At 51.6% G+C, this 17119-nt stretch overlaps 7 protein-coding genes across 7 annotated transcripts; 2 read left to right on the top strand and 5 right to left on the bottom strand.

The window, feature by feature from the left end:
• Positions 1 to 111: 111 nt before the first annotated feature.
• PSV08DRAFT_202109 (Molybdopterin-binding domain of aldehyde dehydrogenase-domain-containing protein) lies at positions 112 to 4934 on the bottom strand. Its single transcript, XM_014217778.2, has 3 exons — positions 4442 to 4934; positions 842 to 4389; positions 112 to 784 (listed from the first exon to the last, which is right to left on the bottom strand). Exons 1-3 carry the CDS (start codon positions 4881 to 4883, stop codon positions 293 to 295), a joined length of 4482 nt encoding a protein of 1493 aa, XP_014073253.1. The 5' UTR covers positions 4884 to 4934; the 3' UTR covers positions 112 to 292.
• Positions 4935 to 6668: 1734 nt separating this feature from the next.
• Positions 6669 to 7001, top strand: PSV08DRAFT_390055 (uncharacterized protein; the record flags this gene model as incomplete). The annotated part of the gene is made up of 1 exon (XM_014217766.2): positions 6669 to 7001. The coding sequence occupies one exon, from the start codon at positions 6669 to 6671 to the stop codon at positions 6996 to 6998; it is 330 nt and encodes a 109-aa protein (XP_014073241.1).
• An 87-nt stretch (positions 7002 to 7088) lies between these two features.
• On the top strand, positions 7089 to 8093 carry PSV08DRAFT_222834 (Spherulation-specific family 4; the record flags this gene model as incomplete). The annotated part of the gene is made up of 2 exons (XM_014217803.1): positions 7089 to 7310; positions 7358 to 8093. The coding sequence occupies exons 1-2, from the start codon at positions 7243 to 7245 to the stop codon at positions 8091 to 8093; spliced, it is 804 nt and encodes a 267-aa protein (XP_014073278.1). The 5' UTR covers positions 7089 to 7242.
• Positions 8094 to 8483: 390 nt separating this feature from the next.
• Positions 8484 to 10181, bottom strand: PSV08DRAFT_222830 (major facilitator superfamily domain-containing protein; the record flags this gene model as incomplete). The annotated part of the gene is made up of 2 exons (XM_014217824.1): positions 8484 to 9767; positions 9894 to 10181. 2 exons carry the CDS (start codon positions 10179 to 10181, stop codon positions 8484 to 8486), a joined length of 1572 nt encoding a protein of 523 aa, XP_014073299.1.
• A 940-nt stretch (positions 10182 to 11121) lies between these two features.
• On the bottom strand, positions 11122 to 12570 carry PSV08DRAFT_41246 (class I glutamine amidotransferase-like protein). The gene is made up of 2 exons (XM_014217798.2): positions 11875 to 12570; positions 11122 to 11817 (listed from the first exon to the last, which is right to left on the bottom strand). Exons 1-2 carry the CDS (start codon positions 12386 to 12388, stop codon positions 11291 to 11293), a joined length of 1041 nt encoding a protein of 346 aa, XP_014073273.2. The 5' UTR covers positions 12389 to 12570; the 3' UTR covers positions 11122 to 11290.
• Positions 12571 to 12631: 61 nt separating this feature from the next.
• Positions 12632 to 14231, bottom strand: PSV08DRAFT_296374 (pyridoxal phosphate-dependent transferase). The gene has a single exon (XM_014217772.1). The coding sequence runs from the start codon at positions 14167 to 14169 to the stop codon at positions 12754 to 12756; it is 1416 nt and encodes a 471-aa protein (XP_014073247.1). The 5' UTR covers positions 14170 to 14231; the 3' UTR covers positions 12632 to 12753.
• A 1514-nt stretch (positions 14232 to 15745) lies between these two features.
• Positions 15746 to 17081, bottom strand: PSV08DRAFT_296370 (serine hydrolase FSH). Its single transcript, XM_014217773.2, has one exon. The coding sequence runs from the start codon at positions 16752 to 16754 to the stop codon at positions 15894 to 15896; it is 861 nt and encodes a 286-aa protein (XP_014073248.1). The 5' UTR covers positions 16755 to 17081; the 3' UTR covers positions 15746 to 15893.
• Between the last annotated feature and the right edge of the window lie 38 nt (positions 17082 to 17119).

Genomic DNA, 17119 nt, shown 5'->3' with positions numbered 1-17119 from the left:
TGTGCCCAAAAGCGTTCTTTTTTCAAGGTCGGGATTTACTACTAGACGTTTTTTTTTGTTTCTTGATTTTTTTTCCCTTCATGGCGGGGCACCAATTTTTTTTTTTTTTTTTTGGAATACTTTAGATATGACAATCTGGCCAAATATACACATATATTCTCCTCATTCCTTTTCCTTTGGACACAAGATGCAACGAACAATGAAATGAAGAGAACGAAAAAACAAGAAAAAACAAATGACATTCTTAACATCACAACAACACGTTTAAACGCCCCCAAGTTAAACAATCTCTTCACGCAACAGCCACCAAAAACGGCTCTTCCCCATCCTTCCGCACCACCCTCGCCCTCTCCACAAGTTCATCCCCAACCGCCAACCTCAATCTCTCACAGGTAGCCGGAGAATCCAAATTCCACGGCTCCGCCTCACCCACACTCTTCCCATTCATGCACCTCGCGGCCTTGACCGCCTCCCTAAGGGCAAAAAACACGGTACTCCCCAAGAAAAGCGGAGGCTCTCCAATGCCCTTACTACTCTGCACAGTCCTGAGATGATTCCAGGTAAGCGGGTTGCCGTCATTATCATAGCGCAGCATGGTGGCGTTGAAGACCTGGGGGATATCGGCGAAGCCTGGTATTTTGTAGGTTCCGGGGCCGCGGGTTACGAGGGCGCCCGAGTGGGGGGACCAGAGGGATTCTTCGAGGGTGAAGAGGCCGAGGCCTTGGAGGAAGGCGCCTTCGATTTGGCCGTAGTCGATGGCGGGGTTGATGGAGTTGCCTACGTCCTGTTGTCTTTTTATTAGCAAGTGGAAGAGAGAGAGGGGGGAGGGAAGGGACGGTACCATCATTATATCTGACCGTAAAACGGTGTGATGGCCAGTAAGGAGGTCGAGTTCAACTTCTGAGCATGCGGCACCTTGGGTCCAGTAGTAGTACATGGGTTTGACGGTTTCGAGGTTGGTGTCGCCCCATGTGTAGCCTACTTTTGGCATTTTGTAAAAGCCGTTTGCGGCGAGATTGACGCGGTCGATGTAGGCGGCGTGAGCGAGTTCTTTGAGGGATGCGTCTGGGCCTAGCTTCTCGCGGTAGGGTTTTAGGCGCTCGTTGAGTTGGTCGCAGGCATGCTTCACAGCCATGCCGTTGAGATCGGAGCCGGATGAAGCGGCTGTGGGTGAGGCGTTGACGATCTGGTAGGTTTGGCTGTCTTGCGTGTAGATGGCGTCGATAGGTGTGCCTAGCTCCTGTGCGGCTATCTGGCACATCTTTGTGTAAAGACCCTGGCCCATTTCTGTTCCTCCGTGGTGTAGAAGGACACTGCCGTCATGATAAATCTTTACATACGCACCTGCTTGGTTGAGATGCAATGCAGTCGCAAAGCTGAGACCGAACTTTGATGGAATTAAGCTTATACCTCGCTTCCGCCACCGGTTTTTCTCGTTGAAATCATTGATAGCGGCTTTTCGTTTCTCATAGTCGGACGACTTGCTCAGCTGGTGAAGTAGCATCGGTATGTGCCAGTCCTCGTCGATCTTTTGAAAGAATGGAGTGTGCTCTCCAGGCTTGTACAGATTCTTCCATCGTAGCTCGTCGACATCTATACCAAGACCTTCTGCAATGTTGTACATAATGGTCTCTGCAAAATACATTCCTTGCGGCGCGCCGAAGCCCCGGAATGCCGTGTTGCTATGGATGTTGGTTCTGCAAACGTGACCACGTAGGAAGACATTTGGGCATTCGTATGCGTTGTCAAAGTGTGTCAGACATCGGTCCATGACCGCTCCACTCATGTCTTGGGAAAAACCGCCATTGTCATAGACATCGGCCTCCATAGCAAGGAGCTTGCCTTCTTTTGACACGCCGACTTTCCATTGCGCTTTGAACGGATGTCTTTGGCCACTGAGCAACATGTCTTCATCACGGTTCAGCATGATGCGAACTGGTCGTTTCTCTTTCCTAGCAGCGATTGCTGTGTAGACTGCAAAGGGCACACTTCGGGATTCTTTACCACCAAAGCCACCTCCCATGCGCTTGACACGAGCGTTGACACGGTTGCTTGGTACTCCCAACACTGAACTGACAAACTCTTGTACTTCCATGGTGTTCTGGGTTGAGGACCAAACTTCGATAGCTCCATCTTCTCCAGATGGTATGGCTAGTGCAGCGTTCGTCTCGAGATAGAAATGTTCCTGACCACCTAGCCGGCACATGCCTTCAAAGATCTTATCGCATTGGGCAAACGCGTCAGCCATCTTATCATCAATGGCAAGACCCTTTCTCAAAAACTTTCCATGAGGGAAGTAGCTGTTAGCTGCAATAGCTTCGTCGATAGTTAAAATGTGAGGTAGCTCTTCGTATTCAACCTTGACAGCTCGAGCAGCTGCTTGAGCCTCCAACGCCGTGTCAGCATAGACCATTCCAATGATTTGGCCATGTGACAGAACCTTGTCTTCGGCAAAGAACGGCTCGTCCTTCTTGATAGATCCCCAAATATTTGCGTCCGAAGGGATGCTATTTTTGTCAATGTATCCGACAACACCAGGCATCTCAAGCGCTCTATCCCAGTCAACGCTCAAAATCCTGGCATGTGCTTTTGTAGACATGACAAGGCCACCAAACAGTTCCCGATCCATTCTCGGCATGTCATCGATGTACTCTGCCTCTCCTGTACATTGTTTGAGAGCGGAGAGATGAGGGACTTGTCTCCCAACAACACGCTGCTCGTAGGGGTTGTAGTTGTCACGCATTCCACTAGAGATATCACGATGAATCTCATCCACAACCTGCTGATCAACGTTTCCGAGCCCAAACTCAGCGGCCGCTTCGTGCCAGAAGCGGAAGAAGAGCGACAGTGTAAGAGTCTTGCGGTAATCAGCCATACCACCTGGAACGCTGTATGGAAGGTCATAGTCCTGTGTCAACGCAGTGAGCGCAGCATCGAGCGTCTCTGAGTGAAACCATGGCTTGCCGAGAAGAGCGCTCTGTGTCTTTGGCGAGTCCTTAGTCGTTGGCGCCATGCCACCAAAAACGATGGACGCATCCTCGACCCGTCCAGCGGAATCGAGGCGTACCCTGAATGCTGCAGTAACAATTGCAATATCATCATCTTTGCGCTTAGCCTGCTTGTATGCTTTGAGCACCTCCCTCGAATCTTTTGGTGGTAGAGGGATCCAGATGCGGTACAAGGCTGCATCAGGAGGCAGACTCGTAGTCCTGTATGCCACGAAAAAGTTGGACATGGGAAGATGAACACTGCCATCCTTCTTGCTGATAGCCTCTAGTGTGGCACCTGCTGCCAACAAGACGGGATTCGCATCTGATATCGGCGAGGCGGTTGCAATATTACCAGCCAGCGACGCAACGTTGCGAATCTGACGACCAGCAAAGTATCGCAGTTGTTTTCGGAGAGCTTCTAGAACCATTGCACGCTTACCAAGCTTGGCACAGACCGTTTTACAGATCTCTTCTAGCTCAGTGAGTGGAGTGTTGGCTGCGATGACGAGCTCCTTGGCATTTTCGAGCTGGGCATCCATGGGGAGCTTGGTGTGCTTCAGCTCTGGAATATCTGAAATGTAGACCGAGACTGCAAAATCAGAGTTCTTGAAGCGGACCTCTACCTGCACTTCACTGGCGCCCCCAACAAGCTTGGCCGATGGGAATGCATCCTTGAGGTCCAGAAGCTGATCAAGTTTGGTAGGTCGGAACCAAATCTTCTTCTCGTTGCCGTAACATATCGGTTGTGGTTCGTGCTTCCACAGCGCCGAGGGAAATATGAGCTCTGTGTCTGGTGTGTATTCCTGGAACTCTATTCTTGGGACACCCTTTTCTGAGTTTGCTGCTGGTGCAAGGGCGGCAGAAGTTGAAGTCTTTGTTTGAGCGGCTGCCTCTCCTTCCTTGCTTTTCAGGGGTTTCGCATATTCTGCACCGCTAATGGCGGGATCTGCCTGTGGAGGCTGTTTTGTGCCCAGCACGGCAGGCGTACGCTCATCCTCGGATGTCGAAGTAGGCTCTGATGGCGGTGATGAGGTGTTGGACTTGGTGTCGGCGGAGCTGCTATCTGAGGGTTCATCCCTGCAACAGCCCCCCGGACGACCGCAGGAAACCTTGGAGGGTCCCGCACATGCGCTGCGGGTGAGATCAGTGACATCGTCCTCGAATCGCCCAGCGTCTAGAGTGATTGGTTCATTTTCCTCAGCTAGTTGACCCTTCAAGTCTTCAGTGACAAATGTCTTTGCAGCCTGCAGGATAGGCTTGTAGCCAGTGCAGCGGCACAGGTTGCCATCCAAGTGGCCTTCCATTTCGATTTCACGGGCACTCAGATGGAACTTTTTTGTCTCGGGATTGTATGCATTGCGCACGACGGCATAAAGACTCATGACGATACCAGGAGTGCCTACGACACTTGTCAGTAATCCGACCAGGCAGCTGCAGACCTAGACACTGACAGAATCCACACTGGCTGCCATGAAGCTTTGCAATCCTCTCTTGCAGGGGGTGTGGTCGGCCAACACTGCCGATGCCCTCGACAGTGATGACATGCTTGCCGTCGATGCCCACTAGCGGGAACAGGCATGCATTCACGGACAGATGCTTAATTCGTCTCTTCTCAGACTGCGAGTCTGCGACTTGAAGCACGACGGTACATGCACCACATCCACCTTCGCCGCAGCCCAGTTTGGTACCCTTGAGGTTGGGCTGGGCGCGAAGATAGTCAAGCAGCGTCCAGTGGGGATTGGGGTTGCTTATGACGGTCTTGTTGCCGTTGATGTAGGCTGTTATATCGGGAGTTTTGTATGTCGCTTCGATCAAGGGCGTCAGGGCGTCGACAGCGGAATGCGCCCGAGGTGGGTCTGCAGCGCTACCTTTCGGCGGAACGGGGAGAGACATGGCAGATCCACGGAGAGCCTGTCCAAATCAGACGACAATAACCCAGACAAGGGATGTGATGGTCTTCTCGTGAGCCTGGCAGACCGGTGCTGACAACTCTCCAGCCTCTGCCTCATCAACTCGACAGCACTATCACGTGATGATATCGCTGTTGGGCCTGATTGGCGTGCATGGAGGCTAACCTTCCGCTGGTGGACGACTTTGTCTGGCCGGAACGCTTTACCCGCAACACCCCGCTCTTCTTTGCCTGCCACCGCTCGCTTTCAATGCCACTGTCATACACGGCGTCAACGCACATGTGCACAATCAGCACTCACACAGCAGTGTAACCAAGAGAACAGATTCGTAGGGTCATCATCCAAGGGTTGGACAAGCGTGCTCCAAAACCATTGGTGCTGCTGGCATCCGAGTCCGTCTTGGCCTTTGCAACTACCACATGTGACAGCAAACCCTGCGAGTATTGGAGAGCACCAAGAACAACACCGAGAAAACGTCTTGACATGCTGCAACAAGGTGGCATCAAATCATTCACAGCAGGCAGCTTCAACAGAAACAGTGCTGTCCCAAAAGTGGAGGCTGCCAATGTCCATTTGGACGTCTTTGGTCGCCAGTTGACTGCGAGCTTGTATCTCTTAAAGAGACTGGCTCAAGGTCTAGAATCGGATCAGTGCAATCAAAACTTCTTCTACACCGCTGATCTTCCCCTCAAATGGTATACGGGCTACTCTGCTTACGAACAGACTACCTTCTTTTTTAATACAACTCGAAAATGGTATTCGGTTGAGTGCGTCGATGTTGGAATCAATTCGAGGCATTGCAGAGCAGATGAAATTCCCCCAAGTCTCTGTACAAGTAAGCTCTGTAAATGACGTTTACTTGACGTTACTACCCGCTAGCACATACGACTGGTGGCTGGGAAAGAAACAAATACGCCTGCAATTGCGTCTAAAGCAATGTTATCATTACCACGGAAAAATTGAAGCGATGCGGATCAAGCCTCTGGCAATTTTCATAGTCGTATTCCGACGCATGCCTGAGGGCTCTTGTTCCATTGGCTTTGCAGCCGCTGCCCAGACTCCAGCCAGTTGAGTCGGTCCGTCCCGACTACCCGACTCTCACTAGACTGCTTTGCATCAATCCTTTTACTCAACTTCCCTTCTCGTACTCTCACCAACCTACTTACGGAACATCGATCGAGTTCTCGACCCGACTTTTCAGACCCCAAGTAGCATTGTCGTGGCCAAGAATGGAGTCCCGCATACAGACAGCCGGGCCTCCTGCAGCGGTATCGTCAGCTGGTGCACGGTTCAGCCACAACCTTCTCTACCACGCCACTTTTCGGACTTCGACGCCTCGTATCTTGGCCTTGTCACAGACAACAGACTACTTGTTTTTCCATCGCAGATGGCGCTTTCCCTCCATGAGTAGTAGTCTTCGCCGACCATCGCTCTGGACTACTTGGCAAAATCTCTGGAACAGTTGCTACAAAGACTTGCCAAGGCTACCGTCAACTCTCCGTGTGCTCTGGATGCTAGATATGACAAGGCGGCTGCGGTCAAGCTGGTGCAAAAAACTATAGGAATCAAAGTACCTTGGCACAAGGACCGCTTCCAGTTATTGTATCACGATCAAACGCATCGGTGCAATATACAGGACGCATAATTTGGAAATAGCACGTCATTTTTTAAACCCCAGCATGCAGTGTTTTGTCCCCCGGACCACAACTACCGCAGTTTGACTGGATATATAAGCAGGCCTTCAAACTCCGATCCTGATGGACCAATCATGGTTCCATATCTAGCCACATATGACGCAGAATTCTCCTTGATCAGTATTGATCAGGGAACTTCTATGCTCTTCCATATGCGGCCGAACGGGTGGCCTGAGTTTGAGGATTCATCGACTATAACTACGGACGCCACAATACGCATGTTCATGGACATGGACTCCATGCAAATATCGGCTGCAGCTTTCATCGTGGAGATGCATGTCAAATTTTGGAAATCGAGAAGGATTGATTTGATGGAAGAATTCCCGCAATCTAGATCTTCGGTTACCGTCGCTATTTTAGCCGGAGTGGGCCGCAATCAGTCCGGACACAGTGCATCAACGTGACACAAGAACTGTATTTGGTACTAATGTATCTGTATGTTTTATATTGCGGATCATCTAAATAGCGTGGCAGCTCGGGCGGTTAGGGCCAGTACCCGCTGCCAGGTACAACATGGACTGGCTCCGCACACTGCACCACAGACAGGGCTGGCTTTTTTTCCTAGATTTTTCGACTGCAACTGTCGTCTGAGAATTTCGTTTGAGAAAAGATCTCCATCTGCAAGACAATAACTCGACAATTGTTGGCATGATGTCTATTCTCCTTCCTCTCTACATCTACCCCAGCCCCGGCGCTTGGGATCCGCTCTATGCAGCGTATGCATACAAAATCCTTTTATTCCTCTCCTACTAACAGAGATCAGAGCAAAGGCACACCGCGATGTTTCTTTTACAGTCGTCCTCAACCCCTGTTCTGGACCCTGCATGGGCTCGCTACCTGACTCAGTATACCTGGACGAAATCCCCAAACTTGCTCAGTACCCCAACATCCGTACCTTGGGCTATGTAGCGACACATTACACCCAAAAGACCATAGACGATGTCTTGGCAGAAATCGACACATACTCAAACTGGCCCTACGTAACGAATGTGACCCGTATGCGCGTAGACGGCATCTTCTTCGACGAAACACCCAGCACTTTTACCCCGGAATCATATGCCTATCTCGAACGAGCAACTTACGCCGTCAAGAACGCCAGCACGACGTTCAAGAAGGGCTTTATTGCGCACAACCCCGGTCTTGTCCCTCTAGCGGACCTCGACGCACCCGGCTATCTCGCAAACTCGTTCTTCAACCTCACCGATCTTACCGTTGTCTTCGAAGAGACTTTCGAAAAGTACCTAGACAAGGACACAATGGGGCCCCTTTCCAAGGCAGCCGTCCCAAACTCGAAACTGGGAGTCATTCTGCACTCTGTCCCGAGGTTGAATCAGGATGTGCTGAGCTATGTGATTGGGAAAGTAGAGGAAGCTGCCGACTGGGTATTCTTGACAAGTGGAATTGATGGCAATGGATACCATGATTTTAGTGAAGTGTGGCAGGGCATGGTCGCGGTGGTCGGGAAAGGAAAAGGGGTGGGTACTGGGTGGAGGAATTAGAGTGAGGATAGACAGTGAAGGGAATGAAAAGCTTTCATGGTGGATTTTTGCTTTTGGTATTCATTTCTTCTATATCCTTTGTTCAAGAACTCTTACATGATTTATGTCGGTATTTAGAAGGTTGCGTTTTCAGGCGCATCTAGCTAAGCCGTGTCGTTGCTCTTCTTCTTTTCTCTTCATAGTTAGATTACATTCTTCAGAATTCATATTTTTTTTTCGGAGAGCTCTCTGCACCGTGAAGTAAGCCGTCCTTGTTGTTGTTCGCGTGTAAGCGCCCTTTGAACATTGACACAAAAGCAGGGATAAGCATGCAAGTTGGGCATCTTAATGAAACCTTATTACAGAAAAAACCAAGCATTAGTTTCGTACCGTTTGGTATAGTGGAGACACTTATACACCATTTCCCCGCATCTCCTCCTCCTTCACTCTCTTCTTCTCCGCCAACTCCTGCCGCCACCTCATGCCATCCCGCATAACCCACAGCGCGACCGGCAGCAACGCCACATACACAAACGCAATGAGCGTAAACGCCCACCCGGGATTCATCGCACGACACATTGGCAGAATGGCCGCCGACCCACCCGCACTCATCAGACCCCTCGCAAAATTCACCGCGGCCGTCGCCGCCGCAGGCTGATCACGATGCAACTCAATCAGCAACCCATTGGTAATATTAAACGCACCCGTAATACAAAACCCCATGATGGCCAGCGCAATCTCAGGCCCCGCAATATGCGTCTTGAAGCGCACCGTCCAGGCAAACATGACGATGCCCAGGACGCCGACGACATGGTTTGGCAGCAAGACTTCCATGCGCACGCGCTCGATGGGGAAGTTGCTGAGATCCTGCTGCTTGCCGGGGATAATGACGAGGCCGATTTTGCGGGCGTGGCGGCGGAAGTTCCAGTCGACGACGCGGCCCATTGTCAGCGAGGCGAGGAGCGAGGCTATGCCGTTGGAGATGTAGCAGAGTCCGATGTCGAGCTCGTCGAGGCCGTAGGCTTCGTGGAAGAGATCGGGGATCGCGGCTACGGTTACCATTAGACCTGTGAAGAAGAGGCCGTTGTACAGGAGAATGATGCCTGATTCCTTTTCACCCAGGATGCGCATGGTAGCCAGGGGGTTGGGCCATGCTGTTTTTGTGCGCGGAGGCAGCGGGGCTGCTGGTATTTCGTGGGGGAATTGCTTGCGGCGTTTGCGCTGCTGGATGCAGCTTATGACGGAGCGGTTTACGCCGCGCGGAGGGATGGAGCCGTTGCCGACGACTTTGCGGCAGGTTTCGGGGAAGAAAAATACAAAGAGGATGAGGAGAGTGCCGGAGAAGATGGAGAGGAACCAGAAGATTGCGCGCCAGCCTAGGTAGCGGGACAGCAGGCCGCCGATGGTAGGGCCAAAGGCTGGGCCCATGAGTACGCCGGCTTGCGCGTAGCCCATGTAGGTGCCGCGGTCGGCGGAGGTCGTGATATCGGCTACGACGGCCAATGTCAAGGCTATGGCTGCTGAGCCGCCGATTGCTTGGACCATGCGTAGGATGAGGAGGGCGACGTAGTTTGTTTGCAGGGCGAGCCCGATGTTGCCTATGCAGTAGATTACGAAGCAGATTATGAAAGTTAGTCTTCGTCCGCTGTTGTCGGAGAGAGTACCAAGGAAGGCTGGGGCTATGGCTTGAGCAATCTGTGGACGTTAGATGCTAGGCTTTACAATAGGGCGATGTTTAAAGAGCTTAGGCCGATTGTTGAAAAGGTTGGGAAAACAGCTTGAAAGAGACGAAGAATTCCCAACGAATCACTGGGAACATACCATGTACGTCGTCAGCGAGATATTGGCCTGCGTGGGCGTGATCTTCAACACGTCTGCGAGTATGTTGAGTGCGGGAAACACCATGGCCGCACCAAACGGCGATATCAAAGCGGATACGGAAACAAGAGCAATAATCCATCTCCTCATCCCCTCACTAAACACCGAATACGGCTCTTCTGAAACCCGTTGCTGTACAACTTCCGACGTCACATTATCTTCAACATCCAACTCCTTCTCCGTCGCAACATCTACACTGACATCTTCGGCCGAGCTCTTCGAAGCAGCCATATCAGCACCTTTTTTATCTTTTTCTCCAGCCCAGACACGACTACAACGATTGAATCTTTAAGTTTCGCAGGAGGGAGTAGTCAAGTTATGGCGCAAGCGTGTCAGATGTAACATTTGAGGAGACTAGCAAGCCCAGTCATTGAGATGCGGAGAAAGAGAGAAAGAGAGAAAGAGAGAGCGAGAGAGGGAAATCAGAGGTTTGAACACGCATCCTGGGTTACATTATGTGGATCACCTCCGCACCTGACGCATGGCTAACCGCCCTATCGAACGGTGACGCTAGGGAAGTGGAGGAAACAAGCCCATGGTTCGCTCCGATTACCAGACCGTTGCTGGCTCCCTCTCTCTCCCCTCCCCCAGCCCGATACCGATTGCGTTCGCTATCTGACCTGCATCTTGTACTATGTAACATACATACGGCAGGTTGCCGGGTTTGGCCGCTTCCTTAGTCTCCGGTAAGTGACGATGCTCATCGTGCTTTGCCTAGGCTTGACTTGGTTGCTTTGTTTGCCCTACAGCGGTGTAGGGTAGCTAGTTCTAGGCTTAGGTCGATGAGGGTGACCGAGTCAGGTGGGCCCCCACTGGTACAGTAGTTTCAATGACGGAAGCCAGCTTCCGGGTATAGCAACGTGCGACTTTGCTATTTCCGAACTGGGTCGGAGTAGAGTATCCCGAAAAAGAGATTTTATTCCCGGTGTTAGGCTATCGATGAGATGATGGGTTAGAAGGTCGAGACAAGCTTTTGGGCTCGGAGTACTATTTATGCCGGCTTCGGTGGTTGGGTGGTTGAGTGCGGCGCGGTATCGGCGTGTTTGTGTCATGTCTGTATATTCTCGGAGTTTTACATCTTCCACGGCGGCATGCCGAAAAATATATAGATAAGGCTTGAGAGGAAGACGAAAGACAGCCGTAACAGAAGCAACAATACTCAATGAAGAAGTGCAGCGCTAAAGATTCAATGACTATGCCAAAAGACCAGAGCTCCTCCCAGACTAGCATGCGATACGCACCTGGCCACAGCTCTTTCTAGTTTGCAACCATAAACGCCACCATTATGTCTTTGTAGAATATTTCATAGCCATTCTTCATGGCTATCCAAGCGCTTTGCGTTAATCGTATAGGTCATCGTCGCCGTGGAAGAACCTCAGCACAGCCTTGGCTACAACCAATCCATCATGCATCCAATCAGCTCTTTCAGCAGCCTCATTGGCCTCCTCCTTGCTCACACTGCCGCTCTCAACCCGCATCTCTAATTGCCTCTTGACCAGCTTCTCGTCAAACTCCATATGTCCTTGCGTGGTGAATAATCTCTTTTTAACATACACACCTTGAACACCAGTGTGATCGCTCGTGCCCCAAACATGTACTCTGGTCCCCTTTGGCAGCAAGTCTGTTGTTTCTGGTGAAGGCGGGTTAACAACGTGGTCCAGGTGCATTTGGTGAAGATGGATCTTGGTTTCGGTCTCTGGCAAATTGAAGAGTTCGCGACCAATTTTCGTGAGCTGGATTGGGTGGTGCGACAGCTCCCACTCGCCATTCTTCTCTGGTTTCACGGTAGATCCTAGTGTGCGGCAGAGAATCTGATGGCCAAAGCAGATTCCTGTGAAGCGGATATCGGGGCGGTTTTGCCAGACATCTATACGCGTCGTTAATCATCGCTTCATGTGTTATAGTGGAAACCCGATTTACCCACCTCTGATAAATTGCATAAGTTTCAAGATCCATGGGTCATCGCCGTGTGCGTCCCAGCAGCTACCGGTGATCAGGATGGCATGCACGTCGTCTTGGATCTCTTCTAATTTTGGTATTTGGCCACCCTCTGGCTCGACGACATATTGCATAGCCGTTTCAATGCCCAACTGCGGATCATGCTCGTCTCCAGCCTTCTTGAGGAGCTCGCCCAGTACAACACCAAAGGAACCAGTCTCTTTCTGAGTATCGGGGTGTGTCTCATCCGTCTCGAGAACAAGCATGCGGACCTTGTCCGGGTGGTTGGAGAGAAGTGTGCGGTTCTGTGCGATTGGCGGTACCATTTTGGCGGTAGATGTGGAAAACTGACGTGGTGAGGAAGAGAACAAGGATTGTGAAGGAACCAGGCTTGAAGAAATAGCTGTCTGCATCCGGATTCTAGCAAATCTTCTGGAAAGGCATGACGTCTGACGAGAACTTTTTTGCACAGAGGCTATGACGCGTCCAGGCTTGCACATGTTCAAAAAGAGTGTAAGAATGCAAAGAACGAGTTTTTCTGGCTAACAAGAGACGCGGCGGCTTTTCCAAGAGCCTCATGTACCATTGTTCGGCAGCCATCTTGGCCGTGTCATATAACTGCTGTTGCATGACGAGCTTGCAGTTGACGTCAGAACGGCTGTGTCTATCACGTCTGGGGTTCAAGGTCGAACGTAATAGCGTAGTCTTGGGAGCGTTGGCGGTACCCAGATTCAGGGCGATTTCGGTATAACGCGGCAGCTATCCATGCAGGTACTGGAGATCGGTGTGGCTGCGTGGCTGAGCGCCATGATCTAATTGGTCTATGAATCCGATGACTAATAAACAATTGTGGCTGCAAAGCCGTCTACTCGACGCCTTTGCCCTTCAGCTTCAAATCCTCCGGGTCATGCGGGGCTTCGGCAAGCTTGCCGGCCGACTCTTTGCCCGTCAACAACTCAGTAAAGACCTTTTGCAACGCCTCAATCGCCTCTTCTCCAATCTGGTAGTGTATCACCAGTCTACCACTGCCTGTCCTTACTCCGTACTTTTCCGCTAGCTCGATGAAGCTGTTGCCTTCGATCTGATGGGCCGCCAGATCCAACCAAACCATGTTTGTGTCTACCGGGTACTGCAGCTTGCCGCCTAGGTCGGTCCATATCTTCGCAACTCTCTTCGCATTCTTGTGCGATTGTGCGAGCTTCCCGCCAAGGAACGTCTCTTCAATGGCAACGCGCATCGGAGCAGCGACCACACCAGCCTGACGCAGCCCTCCGCCAATCGACTTGCGGATCCAGCGGCTGCGTTTGATGAAAGCTTGTGTACCAACAAGCAGGCTTCCAATAGGCGCACCTAGGCCTTTGCTGATGCACAGACTGATGCTGTCGAACTCGGCACAATATTCCTTTAGCGAACCCGCGCCTGCAGCAACAGCCTCCCACAAGCGTGCACCGTCCAGATGCATAATGATGCCATGTTGGCGTGCCCAAGCAGATATCCGCTTGACTTCAGAAAGAGGCATGATGGCACCGTTTAGCGTGTTTTCGAGCGAAATCATGCGCGTTGGACAAGAGTGCACGTCCTCTGAGAGCGTCGCGTACTTTTGAATATCTTCCAAGGTGAGGTATGTGCCGTTTGTCGCGTCGAGAGACTGGACCATGGCCTGAGACAAGGTCGCCACACCTCCTGCCTCGTAATTGACAATGTGCCCTCGCCGGTCGACAATCACGGCATGTGGAGGGCAGGTAAGGTGTGCTCGGAATGCTACCTGGTTGCCCATGGTACCCGAGAGAACGAGAAGCCCGTCTTCTTTTCCGCTCAAGTCAGCAATGAAGCGCTCAAGCGAGAGTGTAGTGGGATCCTCCATGAAGACATCGTCGAGCAGGGTGCATTGCTGAATGGCCCTGAGCATGGACATGGTAGGGGTTGTGTGCACATCTGAACGCAAGTCAAAGGCGGCCGGGTTCTTTTCACTACCCCAGGCTGTGCCGTCGGATGGTATGCCATTGGGTACAGTCTTGCTTCCCATGGCAGAGTACTGGTCGAATTCACCCATGGTGAGTCGTGCTGTTGTATGCAGGTTGCGTAGGGTGGGGTTCGCGGGGCGGGCAATGGATGCAGCGACGGCTCGAGTATTCGCACTCAGGCTTGTCCCTTGGGGATGTGTGAGGTCAATTGGACCGGACGCGGATGAGGCCACGTACTGAGAAGGCGCTGTAGCGGGTATAAAAGTGTCCGCGGCATTGCGGGCTATGTACAAAGTTTCATAGGGCGTGTGCGGCATCTCAAGAAGCGCTCGGAGCCGAAGATATGCGGCGGCTACTTTCTCGACGCGGAACGCTTTCGACGCCGATTCGCCAACGCCTCGTCTATTCCCGGTTCCCTTAGGAAGGCGACCACCTAACGTACACCGTACTCGTCACCCGCCCAGATGCTTTGCATGCCATTACCTACAGAAAACTATCAGTGTGCACTCGTGCCACATTCTTTCGCCATGACTAGCCAGCAAAGGCCCTCCCCTGTCTGATAACCCCTCCTTTAGCTTACGAACATGCCAACAAAGACATAGTGCAGCCCCGATAGCAGGGAAGTGCTGACAACCCTGATGTCTTTATTTCTCATTACAAGATGGAAACGAAACTGCCTCGACAGTGCCGTTGCGGGGTCGTCCTCCTGTTTTATTTGGCGCCAGCCTAGCATGTCGTTTGTGGTTGGCAGCAATGTGAATACATGAAAACTGTTGTTTTGGGGTTCATACATCACACCATATCATTCGGATCCAAACCCATACGTTATACACTGAGGAGGTCTCTTGGTTCTTATCGACCTTCGGTCTACACCATGCATGGATACCATCGCTCTCCGCTTCTATGCGCCGTTCTTTTGCATCGAATCCCGCATGCTGTCATTTGGCACTTACGTCTTCACACCCTTTCGTCTAGTATCTAGTCTAGTCTAGCGTCACATGAGAAGAAGTGTCAAAACTATAGAGCTCATTCATCAGACGATACAGTTAACCGAATCTTGGTCCGACTTGGAATATCTTGACTGATATTTCCAACAACCGATCCAAATCCTAGCTTTAAAGAGAATAGACTTGTAGAAAACATAGCCTTGTCTACACACCAATCTGACTTGGTCGTAAATATATATTCTATATTCGCATATCCACGAATCCAGATATAAACTCCACCCTACCTTTACAGATACCAAGAAGCCAAGTGCAATCACCAAAACACTCCTGAGCTCCCTGCGATATCAACCTAGCTCTTGAGCCTGACATCAATGCGTCTACATCACTAATCACGATCTCCTAAACCTAACTGGAACCTCCAACCTCCATTGGCCAACGGCCAAACCGAACACACCTATCATATCCCTTCAACCTGGTGAGCAATCCTAACCTCTAAAACAACGTTCTGCATTAAACCGGCACGGTCGACCTTATCAGCCTCGAACCGGACCGGGCCGGTTGTGGATGAGTCGCATACCCGGTCTTGCTTCTCCTTCTCTTCTACGATGATCCAGAGTGTCGGGTATGTAGTGTGTGTGGGTCAGTGGGTACTTATCGGGGTAAGTTGATAGGTTCGGGTAGATGGGGCTGGGGCTTGTGTATGTGACTTGGATGGCAGGGAGTGTTTGATAAGGATTTGAGATAACCCAGAGGAGGGTATGTGGACCGGTCGAAATGAAATATATTCATTGGGAAATTGAGGTATTGTATCAAACGTTTCTGACGGTAAGAAAACACAATGATGCTGTATACGCTAGGATCATCTCGTGGGAGAAAAGATAAGAAATTCGACATTGGCGAAACTGGAAAAGCCTAGTCCGATATTGACAAAGTGAAGAAGAAAACGAGAGGATAAAGACAGTTGATCTATGGTATCTCCTAATTTCGTTGCAAGATGCGCCTTCCATAATCCACAAAGCAAAGAAGCAAAAATGTTTATGTAAACAAGAAGTCATCACATGCGCACCTTTTATCTCCCCAAAACCCAAACACTGTCACACAGTCCTCAGTACACTAACCTCCACCCTCTCAGCCAAATCATAAATAGCAGCGACTACAGGATCAACGTCCACACTCTTAATCGGAATCCGATGCGCGCCCGGCCACTCCACCAGCGTCGCGGTCCCCTTCTCACAATACTCATTCAGCAACTTCCTGTGCAATTCAAGTCCCGGATCCGCCAAACCATGGACATGCAGCGTGGGCACCCTAAGCGTCGCCTCCTCATCCACCTCCTTGCAAAACTCAAACCCCTCTGATATCTTGCCCGCACTCACCAGCGTCTTGCTAGTCAGCAGCTTGGGATTGAGATTGGACAGCGGCGCCCTGCCCGCCAGCAAGACACCAAAGCGCCACTTAACATCCGGAAACCCAGTGGGACCTGGTGTTATCGGCGCCGCCGGACCACGCTTTTTCGCCTCGTTCTCGCGGGCCTGTTGCTCAAGCAGCAGACTCGCGGATAGCTTTGCGCCCTGGCTGAAGCCCATGAGGCCAACCCACTCGCCCGTGCCGCCCGCCTGGTCGTCGTCTTGCATGGCGGTGCGCATGGCGTAGCCAATCTCCTCGATGCATGTTTCCTCGTCGAGTTCAGGGTGCGAGGGTAGCCAGCGCAGCCACCGTCGAAAGGGCGCGTAGCTGCTGTACACGTCGACGACGTCGGGGTGCGGGTCGCAGAAGAAGGGCGCATCGACCCAGACGAGGCGGAACGAGTGTTGCAGATGGCGGATCAGGCATCGTGCTTGCGCTTCGAAGATTGCGGCGTTGACGCCGCCGCCGTGGAGACAGAGGATGCGTGGGAAGGATCGGTCGTCGGGCTTTACCGGGGGTATTTTGGAGGCGGATTGTGAGGGGAGCATGCTTGGGGAGAGACACTGAAGAGGTGTGGGGGCTTTTTGGGGGAGGGGGTTGGGGAAGAGAAAGGCTGGGAATGGGAATTCTCACTGTACAGAGGCAATTATGGCGAATCGCAAGCATCACATGTATGTCTTACGGCTACGGGGGGAAAAGGCCGCTTCGGGGGATATATGCGGCTCATTTTTTCTTTAGTCTGCCGCAATAGCGTTGAGGATAGGCATCAGGGTAATTGAGGGCTGCGACTCGCGGTGGGCTCGGAGTCCGGAGCTGGGGGCCAGGGTAGGCCTAATGTTTTCTCTCTGCAGGACACTTGTGCTGTTAGACATGAGTAGAAGCGATTTTGTATGGGTGTAGACTAGGAGTATTT

This window comes from Bipolaris maydis (genome assembly GCF_028858645.1).
Source record: "Bipolaris maydis strain C4 unplaced genomic scaffold PSV08scaffold_6, whole genome shotgun sequence".
In the NCBI taxonomy this organism is placed as follows: domain Eukaryota; kingdom Fungi; phylum Ascomycota; class Dothideomycetes; order Pleosporales; family Pleosporaceae; genus Bipolaris; species Bipolaris maydis.
This window is presented reverse-complemented; position numbering and strand designations above follow the sequence as displayed.

Coding starts and splice junctions, on each gene's coding strand:
- PSV08DRAFT_202109 (XM_014217778.2), bottom strand. CDS start 4,883: ATGTCTCTCCCCGTTCCGCCGAAAGGTAGCGCTGCAGACCCACCTCGG. Junction 4,390..4,441: donor TGGCAGCCAGTGTGGATTCT/GTCAGTGTCTAG, acceptor CAAGTGTCGTAG/GCACTCCTGGTATCGTCATG. Junction 785..841: donor TACGGTCAGATATAATGATG/GTACCGTCCCTT, acceptor AAAAGACAACAG/GACGTAGGCAACTCCATCAA.
- PSV08DRAFT_41246 (XM_014217798.2), bottom strand. CDS start 12,388: ATGTGCAAGCCTGGACGCGTCATAGCCTCTGTGCAAAAAAGTTCTCGT. Junction 11,818..11,874: donor ACTTATGCAATTTATCAGAG/GTGGGTAAATCG, acceptor CGACGCGTATAG/ATGTCTGGCAAAACCGCCCC.
- PSV08DRAFT_296374 (XM_014217772.1), bottom strand. CDS start 14,169: ATGCCGCACACGCCCTATGAAACTTTGTACATAGCCCGCAATGCCGCG.
- PSV08DRAFT_296370 (XM_014217773.2), bottom strand. CDS start 16,754: ATGCTCCCCTCACAATCCGCCTCCAAAATACCCCCGGTAAAGCCCGAC.